We start from the raw sequence: 13,662 nt of genomic DNA on the forward strand, positions 1-13,662 counted from the left end.
GTGGGCTGCTGCCCTGGGTTTTAGGTTGATGTCAGTTGGCTTTGGTAATTTAATCAGGGCTGGCTCTAGCTCTTTTGGTGCCCTCGGCGAAATTTGGATTTGGACCCCCCCCTAAATCACCCTCTGCTTAAAGGTATTGGTAGTAACATTCAATAACATTGCAAACTTCCCCGCTGTGGGACTAATAAAGAATTATCTTGTGTTATCTTAACATGATTCAAATTGAAATGTCTGTTCACTATCAAACAGGTTGTAAGTATTTAGTTTGAAAAGTGTTATAATACAAATAGTTCCAATGGCATCTAAGAGTACAAATGGTAGTAAACATTATTGGTGTTAAGATTAAGAGGGGGTTCTTGGGAAATGTTCTCCCCTGTAAGGAGTCCCTGCCCCAAAATGTTTGAGACCCCCTGATCTAGAGAGTAATTTAAACATGTGCTGTTGTGGAGGGAAAGTAACTATTTCCTTTTTGCTTGTTAATGGCTGCTATGCAATTATTGTATATCCTGTCTCTAGTTACTAGAAGAAATACTAGAATATACTAGAATCTATTTTGATGAGAAATGTCAGATTAATTTGGAGTTCTGGCTCCACCTAGTGTCTTAAACAAAACAACATGCTGTTGTTTTCGAGTAGTCAAGAGAACCAGCTAGTAAAGCTGGAGTGAAATGTCAGACTGATGGTTGGTCACCACTAAATGACTGCTGAAAGAAGTGGCAGTTACCTTATAAACCTAGAAGGTCATTAACGTAAAATGATCTTGCCATTTATTAATTTTTAAAAAAGGTTTTTGTTTTTTTTAAGAACTGCAATACCCAATTTCACCAGGCTCATTAAGATCCCTCTCTAAAAACAAATCTGATACAAGCACACCAACATGAACATAAACATAAACCAACAACATGTAGAGGGATTAAAGGAATGACTCAGCTCTGTGGGACAAACAATGCTTTAATGGCATGTTGGATGAACATTAAAAGACAAATATCAGTGCAATTGGTGTGATCAGTCAATACACATGTGTTATTCATTTGGGGAATCATTCTGCCTTGAGAAGGGAAGAATTGTTACAATCACTGTAAGTATTCTCTGGTAAATTGAGTGCATAAAATATAATGCAAAGTAAACATTCTTAACATCTTATAAACCATCAGAAATGTCATAAATAAGTGAACAAAATTGGAAAAAACTAACAATTAAAAAGAACAAAAGGTAAAATTGGTCCATAACACCAGTGTAGTTTCCCTCCAGAACACATCAGTTCATCCTAGTCATTTAACGTTTATTAGATACTGCATGAACCTGCTGCATTTTAGAGCCAGTACGGAGATACAGATCCTCAAGCAGGCTGTACATTTCCACAAACAATTTTGACATAAATGGATTGTTCAAAAAGCTTTTAATTTAGGCTGGTAGAGAGACTCCAAACAGGCTTGGTGAAGACCCTTCCTCTGAGCATCTATTGATGCTTGTGTATATTTTCAATACACTGCAAGAAATGCATATCCAAATATTTGTACTGTTACTCTAACCACGTAAATCTGATGAGCCCGAATAAAAACAATTTGATTTCAAGCACAATATTTAAAGGTGTAACGGGTCTTTGTATCCACTGTATTTCCTTACAATGCGAAGTGTAAAAGCTATATAGTGTAATAGTGTAATAGTTAATAACGCGTGAACGCAAATTCGTTTTAACGCCACAAATGTTTCTAATGCATGAACACAACTTGCGATTTTTAAGTTGTATCAGTTTTAAAGTTAGAGTGAAGATACTCGCATCATATGAAACTAAAACCTAAGGAATCCATTGGTACCCACCATGTCGTAGTAGTTTGTTGTGAAGGAGGAAAATAACGCTCCAAACTTACACTATATTTTAGCGAGGAAAAACCTGTCATGCCCATTTTCAAAGGGGTCCCTTGACCTTTGACCTCAAGATATGTGAATGTAAATGGGTTCTATGGGTACCCACGAGTCTCCCCTTTACAGAGCATATTTTTTATGCTAGATGCAGTACCTGTGAGGGTTTCTGGAAAATATTTGACATTGTTTTGTGTCGTTAATTAAATTCCAAAAATAAATACATACATACATTTGCATCAAGCAAGCATATTTACCCACTACCATGTTGGAAAGGGTTTTAAATACTTGATAAATCTCCCTTTAAGGTGTTTAAATGTGATTAATCGCAATTAAATATTTTAAAATCGAATGACAGCCCTGTATATTATGTATTATATGATTTATTTGCTGAATACCAAATATTTTAAACTTTGGTCTGGTGCTCCCCCTCTTTACATTTTCATTTGGGCATTCTTAACTTAATTCTCTCTTCAATTTCTGTGTGTGTAAACTTTTCTTAGGACCTTTCTTAAGAACAAATTTAAAAACAAACTTTGGACGATATTGATGAATGAGGCTGCTCCCAGGCCAAGTAATAATCCGGCAAATAACCCCCTGTAAAACCACAACTTGTCATTTTTGCACTCCAGTTTTTGTACGGATGAAACAAACAAGATATAGTATGTTAATTTAGAGGTGACGGTAGGCTGATTTTGTAGCCTTTGAACCGAGTGAAGCCTGCTGTTTTTTTCGTTCCCAGTCTTTTAGCGAAGCTAAACTAATTGACTGCTGACTGTAGCCTTATATTTCCAAATTGTGGACCTATTCCCTTAATAGATCTTATTATCATCGAGCATTTTAAAGGGTTCTCTCCTTCCATGGAATGTGCCCGCATGTCTCTGCCTGAATGCCATCTCCTTGCAACTCATAACAGGTTGAGACACATTGAACAGTGATAAAATACTTCTAGGCCTAAATGCAGGACTAAATATGTGTCGATAAATAAATGCCCTGATCCTTTGTTTTGTTGACTTCATCTTTAATTTGATCTTTTAGAATTAATATCATAGTTTTAGTAATTCTATACTGTACTTAGCCATATATTTTTGTGGAAAGAAATGTGTTTATACTCTGCACAGTATGGTAACCATAACACTAAGTATTGTTTTAGTATTGGTTCTAAAACACAGGTATTGTAGTGGTTAGGATATCAAACTATTTGGAATGACACCCGGCTCTGCTAGTAATACTGAACACAACTTAATGCAAGATGGCTGGAGGGTTATGAGGGCTGAGATTGTATTGAATAAGCAACACTGTGAGTTAATGCAACTGAGGGAGCTGGCTTTACCCGCTGAATACAGATAAGCATGCTCTACTCGTTTCTCTAACCGTTACTAGTGAGGGGAAATGGCAAAACTACAGACCACTCTCCACATCGCTCACTCCTTATTTCGGTGTTTACGTCTGACTCTCCCCTGCTGACAGGATTTGATGGAGAATCTTTTGGTAGAACGGGGAGAAGACCAGCTTGTTGAAGTTGACGAGGCGACTGAAACGAACAGCGAGCTCCTTCAGCTCCTTGCTGACTGGAGCCAGACCTCCTGGGAGAGAAGGAGGGGTCTTATGTTGACTGGACTCCAGGGACGCCAGGAGATAGTTCTGGACACGAGACTCTGAGAGGAGAGGAGAAGAAATCTCCGTCACTGCCAAATAAATATGTACATAAAACACGCTGCGAGCTGTTGGCTGTGCTCCTACCCCTGAGAGTCATCGTACATGTCACTGTTCTTACCCATCAGCTTGCGGATCGTGTTGTCTGGCTGGATGGAAGCTGAGATTTGACCCCTCAGAGTGCTCTTCCGGTCAGCTGAGAATGGAGAGTAGCCATGTTGGCTTAGACATTGACTCAGCTCAACACACAGTTTCTCCCCGATGGTTGCTAAGGCCTCCTGTGCACTAAAAGACCTAGGGACAGGCAATGAGGAAACATTGAAGTAGAGCAACACAACTTGTAAAACCGGTGCTAGCGATGCAAGTGCAACACACATTAAAGCTGCATTCATTGAACCTTTTTTTGGTCAATTGGTGGAGCAGAACAGGCTGAAAGCAAAATGTTTATATTATCACCAGTTTATATGGAAAACGTGTCTATTTACACATCCAGCATTCATTTGGAATCGTGTGTCTACCTGGCAAATGTAATATTCACTCCAACTCCTGAAACCGAAAATATCTGACTCTTTAGCAGCTAAATTCTCATTCTTACCAAATAAGTTTACCAGCTAGTTGCTAACTTTGTTTGTCAGTGGCTAGTAAAAAAATCTACTTTAGCCGATCACAGGTCATTTGAGAGAGAGAGAGCGTTCCTGTTGGCTGTTCATTCAACGGAGGCAGCTGTCAATCACTACTGAACTCCAATCAAGACGTCAAACTAGGCAGCGCTGATCAAATATGAATTAATTCTGCTTGGTATTTCCTCAACTTATGTCAACATCGCGGTCGGGTCACAAACTTTCTCATTTTACAGCTAAACAGTACACTACAAGATGCTTCTGAAAACATTTAATGCGAAAAAATAGGCATTACAGTAACAGAATATAGATTCATATTTGATCAACGGCAAGGCTCCAGCTCTGCTCTGATTGGTTGTTTTCCTCCGGTCTGTGAAATCTTGCAGATGCCATTAGGAGCATCGCAGGACAGAGAGGCACATGATTTTTTTTTGTTTAATAAAAATAACATTTTTCAATCATATTTGCTCTAACCTGCCTACCCCAGCTTTAATATAAAAATACTGATTAGTGTGACTTTAAAGAACATGGGCGAAGTTGTCCAGCGTAGCTCTATTACACGTAATGTGTGACAAATAAAGCACTGGTACTCACGGTGTGTGCATGTCTGCAAGCATGACATTGACAGTGTTTTTAAGAGTCTCCATCAGCCCTGGCAAGCCTGAGATAGCCTCCCCTGTGGTAGTGTAGATGATGAGCAGTACGGAAGAGAGCAGGACTAATTGCTCAGCCTCCTGATGCATCTCCTGGAACCGAACATGATCCATCATCACTGTCTACAGAGAGGAGAAGACCAGGAATACGGTTTATGGTGGCAGAAATACAAGAGATGAGACAGAAAAAAGGGACAGAAAGGATTAAAAAAGATATACAACTGACAGGGAGACACAATGACAGGCTTCGGGACCGACTGTGTTTACCTCTGGGAAGGGGTCTGAGGCGTGGTCCCACTTCAGCAGGCGTAGATAGGCATGATTATGGACATCAACGGGGAGGAGTGAGGGAGGGTCAGATGAGGCAGCACTAGAACCATCCGCCCCGGCCTCTCTCAGGCATCTCGCTGTGTCCTCAAGCCACTTCTCAGTGTAGTCTAAGGCATCTAAAGAACGGATTCATTTTATTTTTTTTCAGTTTCACGGGATCGTTTTTTAAGCATGAACAATAGGACTCATTTAATGGAAGAGAGATTCCTTACTGGGTTGTTTCTCCAGAAACTCCTGGAACTTGCTCCTCTCGTACTCAACCGATTGTTGCATCAGATGAGGCCTGATGCTGGTCAGGGCAAAGTTAGCCATGTCCACCTTCATCAGGTCCAGCGCAGAGAATATTGCCCTGGGAGGGAGGACGACAGAGGAAGACAGAGACAGAAACAGAGAATTATATGTCATGAAATTCTATCCTCTCAAAATGTACTGTAGAGGTTTGAAGGTCCAGGTTCAACTAAGCTGGGGTTGAACTTGTTATTCACTTTCATTAAGTCTGCATTAAGTTTGGGGAACTGCTAGCTCATCTCTTATCATCCTCTATCACTGGTGGACTCAGGGAGGGGGGCGGGGCACGATCATGGTGCCTCCGTGTTTGAACAAACTGCAGCAAAAGTGCCCTCTTGGTTGGCCCTATGGAAGACAAGCATGATAAAGTTCCCTCTAGGTCGCCCTTCCAGTAGAGAAAACGTAATGAAGTGCCCTCTAGGGTGCCCTTCCAGTATAGAAAACATGATAAAGAAAAACATGGTAAAGATATCTATTTTTTTCGAGGTCCGCCACCGTCCTCTATAGTAACATCACTCCAGAACAAGTTGACTTCTGCACTGTAATGGACTGGAATTAAATTACACAATCTAAAAATAAACTAAGGCCTGGAACATGCAGAACTAATAATAGTCTCCTGGCTTACTTGAGCAGAGGCACAATATCGGTGCTCTCCTTTAGCTTATTGATGTCCTCATCTCTGCAGGGGGCGCACAGCGAGCCCATCATCCCAACGATGAACTTGGACAGTTGACTGATGTCAAGTGCTCCGTTCTCAGCCTGCTGCTGGATTAGAGCCAGATCCAGAACCTCGTCGATACGGGTACGCAGACGACCGTGGCCCGGCAGCAAGAAAGACAGCAGTGTCTGGGTGAGCAGGGAAATAGATGATGATTGGAGGCAGGCAGGAGAGGAAAGGAAAGGAAAGACAGAATGGTTTAAAAAAAATGAACGCCCCCAGTTTGGAGAAACAGACGGGAGTACCGACACGGGAGCAAAGCAATGTACTGCTGTGGACAGGGGCAGCAACAAAAAGCGTTGTTCCGATACCGATACCTGTATCGGAAATGCATCAGATACTGCCCAAAATTTAGTATTGTGTATCGGCGAGTACACCAATCTATCAACTTGTTTAATCGGAAATCAATTCTTCTTTGTCGCTCCAAAACACTAGCCTTCACTGTGCTGTCGCCCTGGATGTATCATGGCTGCCAGTAGCAACTACTGTTTTAGAGCAGCGAAGAAGAACTAATGGCAGATGGTTTGTTTCAGCTGTATAACAATAAAAAAAAAATAATGAGAAGAAGAACTATATATTTTTTATCATGTAGGTATCGGCTCGGTACTTGGTATCTGCAGATACCGCAAGTTCGTCAAGGGTCGTCAGTTAGTGTGGAAAAAACAGATAAATGGCTGAGATTGACAGTAAGTGTCTAGCAACAACTTGGGGAGGGAGAATGCAACATCTAGTGGCTGAATGTTATCAATTTGATCAAGATAGATAGATAGAGATAGATATTGTTGTTTGGTATGGTGTGTCCTTCTCAAATTATGAACAACTGCAGGATCATAACTGAAGAGAGAAGGTAGCGGCTAAAATAAGACCCCACATTTGAGGAGTCATCAGGGACAGTTTATTTCCTGAATAAAATAAAAACCCTGCCCCACCTCTTTGATCTCAGCCAGCAGTTTGATGCAATGTCCGTACGTCGGCGGATCCTCCTTCAACTGAGCTTCCAAACAATCCCAGAATGCTTTGTGCATAATCTCCTTCACTTTGCGCTCCAAACTGTACGGGGAGCACAGGAGGGACTGTTACTTCAACAGCAAGAAAGAACTCAGTCAAAGAACAGTTACTGTATGTGATTAAACTCTCACCTCTCTTCAGGAAACTCTGCAGGTTTGACTTGAAACTCATGGTTGACCATTATTTCATGGGCCAAAGCCATGTTGGTGACTCCTTTAGCTGTCTCCATCAGCTCCTCCACAGAGACAAACCTGGGGGGGCTGGCTGTGAGGGAAATCGACCTTTAAATTATTTATTCCAAACAAAATCACACATCAGCGTGTGCTGTCCTCCCAAAGCTAGTATACAGGACTTTCATTTTGTTGTGAAAAAACAAGAGCCGTTTCACTGCCAACAAACTGCAGTTGAACTAACTGAGTGCTGGGGTTTCATGGTATCTATTAGTTAAAATGTTTACCTTATTAACCTGTAGTGTCTCCCCTTAATCCGTTCTAGTGTACCTGCTGTCAGTGTATCCACAAAGCACTCTGTTCAGCATACCTGCCCTAAAGCAAAGTTTCCATTCTTGCACTTCAAGGATAATCCAATTTATAACTGTGAACATGAACAACAAGTTACAAATCCCCACTCATATTTGTCATGTCAAGTGAAGCGCTACGCAAATGGAAATTTGGAAAACATGATAAAAGTCACAGTGGGATCTATCAGATAAATGTAGCATTTTCTAAATCAGAAAAAAATGCCTATGGCACTGCTCCCAAATGCTTTTTATTTGTCTGGTTTCTGGCTTTGTGGGACAACTTTTATATTGATATGCTGTATTCCAGGGGTCAGCAACACTTGGCAGATGTGCCACCATGGCCCTAGTCTGACTCACCGGATGTAGACTGTGGGTAAAGTCTGCCATTGGCCATGGCGTTCTCCCCCCCTTCTTGAATCTATTTTGGAAGGGCACCGTCGCTGCATCTTGTACTTAGCGCCACCCAAGATGATTGTGATTGGTTTAAAGAAAAACAAACAAGCCAGAGTGTTTTTTCCCCTATACCAGAATGATAATGGGTGCAGCCAGACCTTTCTTTAGCGATGACACAGCAAAGTCTGGCTATGCAAGACTACCACAGCTCTTTCAGAGGGTATGTTGTGTACGGTATGTGCTGTGCTTGCCCAACATATTACAGTGTACGCCAAACATCCTGTCTAAAGTCCATTCAATGTGGTGTGTCTGGGTATAACTATCAAGCGACCACTCTGAAAACCATGGCAACTGCTGGAAATGATGCTATCGAAACCAATACTCACTTTACTGTAAACTGCAAAAAAACATTTACCAAAGTTTCCGGGGACTTTTAGTCCACCGTGGTCTAAAGACCTGTGAAGATTAGGCAAATCAGTCCGCTGACATATGAAAAAGCAGCATGACATGACGAGGGCTGCTGGTGGTCACATATATAAACACTCTGCAGCCTGCAGCTCAGTGTCTCCGCCTGTTACATCTAAAAACACGCTGGGAAAAAAAACACGTCACGACTGTATTTACAGTTGCATATATTTACTGATGAACGGTGGATGTAATGAATGAAATGCAGCAGAGGAATATTAAACTAAGAGTGTCTGTCTCCACAGTAAATCATCTGTTGAGTGTTTGGCGGTTATTTATTTGTGCTTTAGAATCAAAAAATAACTTTTCTTTCTCTCATTCACAGCTCCCTCTCTTCTTCCGATCGCCCTCTCAGCTCGCTCGCACAATCTCTTACTCTCTTTTTCTCTTTGTCTTTTTCTAAATGAGTTGGGAGGCAGACAGCAGAGCCTAACTTTACTTTCAATGTTATCAAACAAAGACAAATGCTCTCCCCTCATCCTAAAATGGTCCTAAATCAATACTAGAGTACTTCCTTGTTTTATGAATGAAGTGCTATAGTTGAAGCAGCAGTGCTGTGTGTGTGTTTCACCAATCAGCGACGGTCATCCCTGCAAACTCAACACCGAAGGTTCTGGCACTTTCAGTAAGTAGTAACCCATGACCAGGGCTTTTTTGGGGGGTAAAAAAGACCCATAAAATGCCCCCAGAACTTAATTTAGACCCTGGCCCCTGCAGTCGAAACGGGGCTTTAGTGACAGTATGTCAGAGAAACAGCTGTACACCACAGATGTGTGAGATCACAAATTCTGCATTTTCACCTGTGTAGTGAAATTTAGCAGCCTCCCAATCACGGCTTTGCTTTAAGAAACATGATAGTTGTACATATTGCCTTACCTGTCCTGTGGGTCAGGTTAGAGTGGGACATGCTGAAGTGACGACGAGATGGAAATTAGAGGACCTGTGCTGTTAAAGAGTTAAGACACTGTTCTGTTTACCTGTCTTCAATTTAATTCAATTGAATAAAATTGAAGACAGGCAAGCACGACAGGCAGGAAGAGTTGATTTGCCAACTCCTGAAGGAACGTGCTTGTGAGGCCGGTATTTTCCCTCACAAGAACATCGGTTTGTTCCCATTTAAGTCCACATGTTTGTACTAATAAAGAACTGAGGAGAGACTGAAGAACTGAGTTGGGAAGTTACAGTATGCTATAGGGAGCAGACTGGATCCCAACTGAAGCCAAGAACAGGAAAGCTTAGCACCGCATGTCCAGGTTTAAATACACTGAGGCCACTTGCAACAGTAGCTTGGACGACCTGGACCACAGATGTCTATTGTGTTTATCCAGGATGCTGGTCGCCTTGACAATCTTTATGAGCAGATATTCTCACACATGTACACAATGAATTTCTGAATCTGAGTAGACTTTCTCTGAGTGTTTCTTCCCCTGCTCAAATGAAACCGATGTAGGATTAGACACACATGGTTCCCTGTCTTTAAAGCTTCAGTAGGCAGAATATTTTTGGCATCATTGGGTAAAAATTCCATAATAAAAACAGGAAAACAGGACGGTAATTCTCATAGAATTGCTGCAATATAACGGCATCAGGACCACAATGACGATCGGGACGATGTTTGAAAAGAAATCACTAGTACTCGTACGGGATACTGTATGAACGATGATGATTGAAATGAATGACAAGTACTCGTAAAGGTTACTGTATGAAACGCGGGCACATGCCCTCGCTCGTCTTGTGGGAGGGGCTTAGGATACAGGGGAGGAGAGCTGCAAGATGAGGGCTGTATTTCCAAATTTATTATTTATTTTTTTCACAGAAAACTACCTATCCGGGGCTCCCACTTGAATCACAATGTGCTGAAAGGTTATTATAGAATTTTACCCAATGACGCCAAAAATAAACTGCCTCCCCCCCAGCTTGACCCGCGTCTGTTGCTGTGTGTAGCTGGCGTTCACCTCTGAAATCAACCTGTTTCTCACCTTGAGGAGTGTTCCCCCTGTGCGGGCTCGGGGTATTTGCCCGGATCCTCTTCCTCACTGTGTCCTCGCGAGCATCCTGCGTCCTCTCCTCCTTCGACTCCTTGTCTCCTCCACGCTCGGGGTGGTCTTCCTCCTTTGGCATGCTAAGGTCTGAAAGATAACAGATGCTGTTTAAAGTTGCAATCAGCATATTACAAGGTGAAGAAAGAAAGAAATATACTAAAATGGGTGGCATTTGATAGTAATTTTAAACCAGCTGGATATGATAAACGATTCAAACAGTATTTGGTCTTTATGTTTTGTTCTTTTATTGTTGTTTTTATTTTGTCTGTATTTCATTGTATCTGTGCAAGCACTCTATGTTTAGAAAGGTGCTATACAAATAAAGATTATTATTATTATTATTATTATTATTATTATTGTATGTTGTTGATAGAATAGAGACTTTATTGTCATTGTCATTGAAAACAACGAAAAACAGTTTAGCAGCTCTTTGCAGTAAAAACAAACATTAAAAGCAACCATAAAAACATTCAAATCACAAAGTAGACAAATAAATAAGTGGATCATCAACGATACTTGTATAACCTTGAAAAACATCAATAAATACTAAAGTGGAAAAACAAAGTTGCAATCAGCTGTTATTTCAAATGCAGTAAAAATGATTGCAAGCTACTGTAACAGTAGTGTTAGTGGCTTTTCTAGCTAGGCATGCAGTATTGCTACATCAATGTCATTTGTTTTTTTGTTTGTTTTTAAAACAATATTTTTATTAAATTTTACACATAGACATATATACACATACAGACAGACTAGCAATATTAATAATTAAATTATACAATGAAATGTTTAGTCAGAATTTAAAAGAAAAAAGTCTTTCACATATCTAACAAAGAAAACAAACAATGTCACATATGTAATGTGATGTGATTTAATGTGACAGTCCAGACAGAAGGATGAGGATCTAGATGATGACATCATACTACACCAGTAGGGAGGCTGGGGAGGAGGAGAGGAGTCAGTGCGATGCTAAAAGCTGACTGACTGAGGTGAACACGACAGAGGTAAACACAACAAAGCCTCATGGTGTCATTACAGTCATCACAGTGAGGTTACTGACCTGGTAGTGTGCTGCTCAGAGGAGAGAGATGATGTGTTAGCTGTGTAGCTCAGTGTTTAGCTTTAGTCCCTTTAGTCAACAACAGCTACTCCTTCACAACCATAGCGATAATATCACTGTCTAAGATGTATTCACAACTTCACCACCGACAGACACCGTCTTCAGCAGAAGGAAGGCTTTGTTTCATCTGTAAAACTCCAGCTAAGTGATGTCGCAGTCGTCCTCTCAGTGGTGGGTTGACGCCATTATAACCAACCAGCGACGCTTCCGGTATAGGGTGGGTCTAACGTGACGTCACAGTCGAGCCCACTCCACCACCTTTCAATGAGTTATTTATTTTGACTCAATAATCATCACGTGTGACAAGAAATGTCTAAAGACCAAGATGACAACATGTTACCAATGTATTATAATTACAATGTCATGATTATTTTTTTTAAAATGTTGCTATGCACATTGCCTACATGGAATAAAATGACAGATCCGTTGGAGATTTAAGTTTTGATTCAAGATTCAAGAGTTTTATTTGCCATTTGCTCCTAATATAAGTACATTGGAATTCTGAGCAGTTTACACCGAGTCAGCTTTAAGAAAAGAACAAAAAAGGTAGAAAAGGCACAAGGTAATTACTGTAAAAAAAAATAAGTAACACATTAAACTCAACACAATAAATAAATAAATAATTAAAATATAAAACGCCCTCAGTGTAGTCAATAAATAAATAAACTACCCTCTGCATAGGAACGATACCCCCAGAATACAAATATACAGTATATATACTCCATGACCATGTTAAAAGAATATATATTTATATTTATTATTTATTTATTATTATTTATTATTATTTATATATATTTTAACTATATATATATATATAATTTAAATATTTTAAAATAGAAATAATTAATATATTTCAGACAATAACACAGGCAGCATATTGCACAGCATTTCAATCCATTCAGTTCAGGTGGACTGTGTGTCAATAATGGTATGGAGGTGATGTGTGGGGTATTTGTGTCCCTCTTCAATGTCCTTTACCACCAGTCTTATTGTAGCTGGGAAGAAGCTGTTGTGAAAGCAGAGGTGCTCTGTGAGTGGAGTTGCTCTCTGGCCTGTGGTGCCTCAGGTGTGGTGTTATAATTAAAGTTTATGTCAACCTTAATGTTGAAATGGGACACTGATTAACAAGAAACATTAAAAATGGCACTTGATATCAAAAAGGTTGCCGACCCCTGGTCTGGATGATATTGGAATCCCATTTTTTTGTTGTTTTTTTTGTACAGATTGCAAACGGTGCACCTTTTAGTGCCCGAGGTGAAACTCGGCTTTGATGTAGCCATTAATTAATGAATGAATTAATAAATAAATTTCACATGAATTGATATTTCTGTTTTAATTTGTGTCTTTATTTATCTTTGTATTTAATTCCATTATTTATTTACTCTTCTGTGTAATTTTCCCTTTTATTTATTTATTTATTTATTTATATATCAGATTATTTATGATTAATTTTTTATTTTTTTTATTTTTGCATTTATATTTTATTTATTTATATTTTGAAATATTTTGAATATTTTTTATTTTAATTAAAGGGACTGTTTATAACTTCTTAAACGTATAAATCAATCCGGGTCGGTGTCCCATGCGCGCTCGCATGTGGCTACGCTGTTCAGACTCAGACCGTAGCTTTTGATGTAGCCATTAATTAATTAATTAATTGATAAAAAATTGACATTAATTGATATTTCTGTTTTAATTTGCGTCTTTATTGATCTTTGTATTAATTACATTATATATATTATTTTCTCTTTTATTTATTTATGTATCGTATTATTTATGATACATTTTTAAATGTATTTATTTCTGCATTTATATATATATATATATATATATTTTTTTTTTTTAAAAATATATTTTTAATATATATATTTAATATATTATTATATATAATTAAACCAGTTTCACAGTGCACACAGTGATCTGTTCTACTCTGTCTTAAGGTTTATCTTTGTTGAGTTTTATTACCTCCGCCAAGGAAGGAGGTTATGT

The 13,662-nt window shown here is 39.4% G+C and overlaps 1 protein-coding gene across 1 annotated transcript; it reads right to left on the bottom strand.

The window, feature by feature from the left end:
• Positions 1-3,291: 3,291 nt before the first annotated feature.
• Positions 3,292-11,895, bottom strand: tcp11l1 (t-complex 11, testis-specific-like 1). The gene is made up of 10 exons (XM_037767895.1): positions 11,614-11,895; positions 10,494-10,643; positions 7,268-7,400; positions 7,058-7,178; positions 6,036-6,256; positions 5,335-5,471; positions 5,060-5,238; positions 4,734-4,915; positions 3,641-3,813; positions 3,292-3,521 (listed from the first exon to the last, which is right to left on the bottom strand). The coding sequence occupies exons 2-10, from the start codon at positions 10,633-10,635 to the stop codon at positions 3,307-3,309; spliced, it is 1,503 nt and encodes a 500-aa protein (XP_037623823.1). The 5' UTR covers positions 10,636-10,643; positions 11,614-11,895; the 3' UTR covers positions 3,292-3,306.
• Between the last annotated feature and the right edge of the window lie 1,767 nt (positions 11,896-13,662).

The sequence above is a fragment of the Sebastes umbrosus genome, chromosome 4, assembly GCF_015220745.1.
Source record: "Sebastes umbrosus isolate fSebUmb1 chromosome 4, fSebUmb1.pri, whole genome shotgun sequence".
In the NCBI taxonomy this organism is placed as follows: domain Eukaryota; kingdom Metazoa; phylum Chordata; class Actinopteri; order Perciformes; family Sebastidae; genus Sebastes; species Sebastes umbrosus.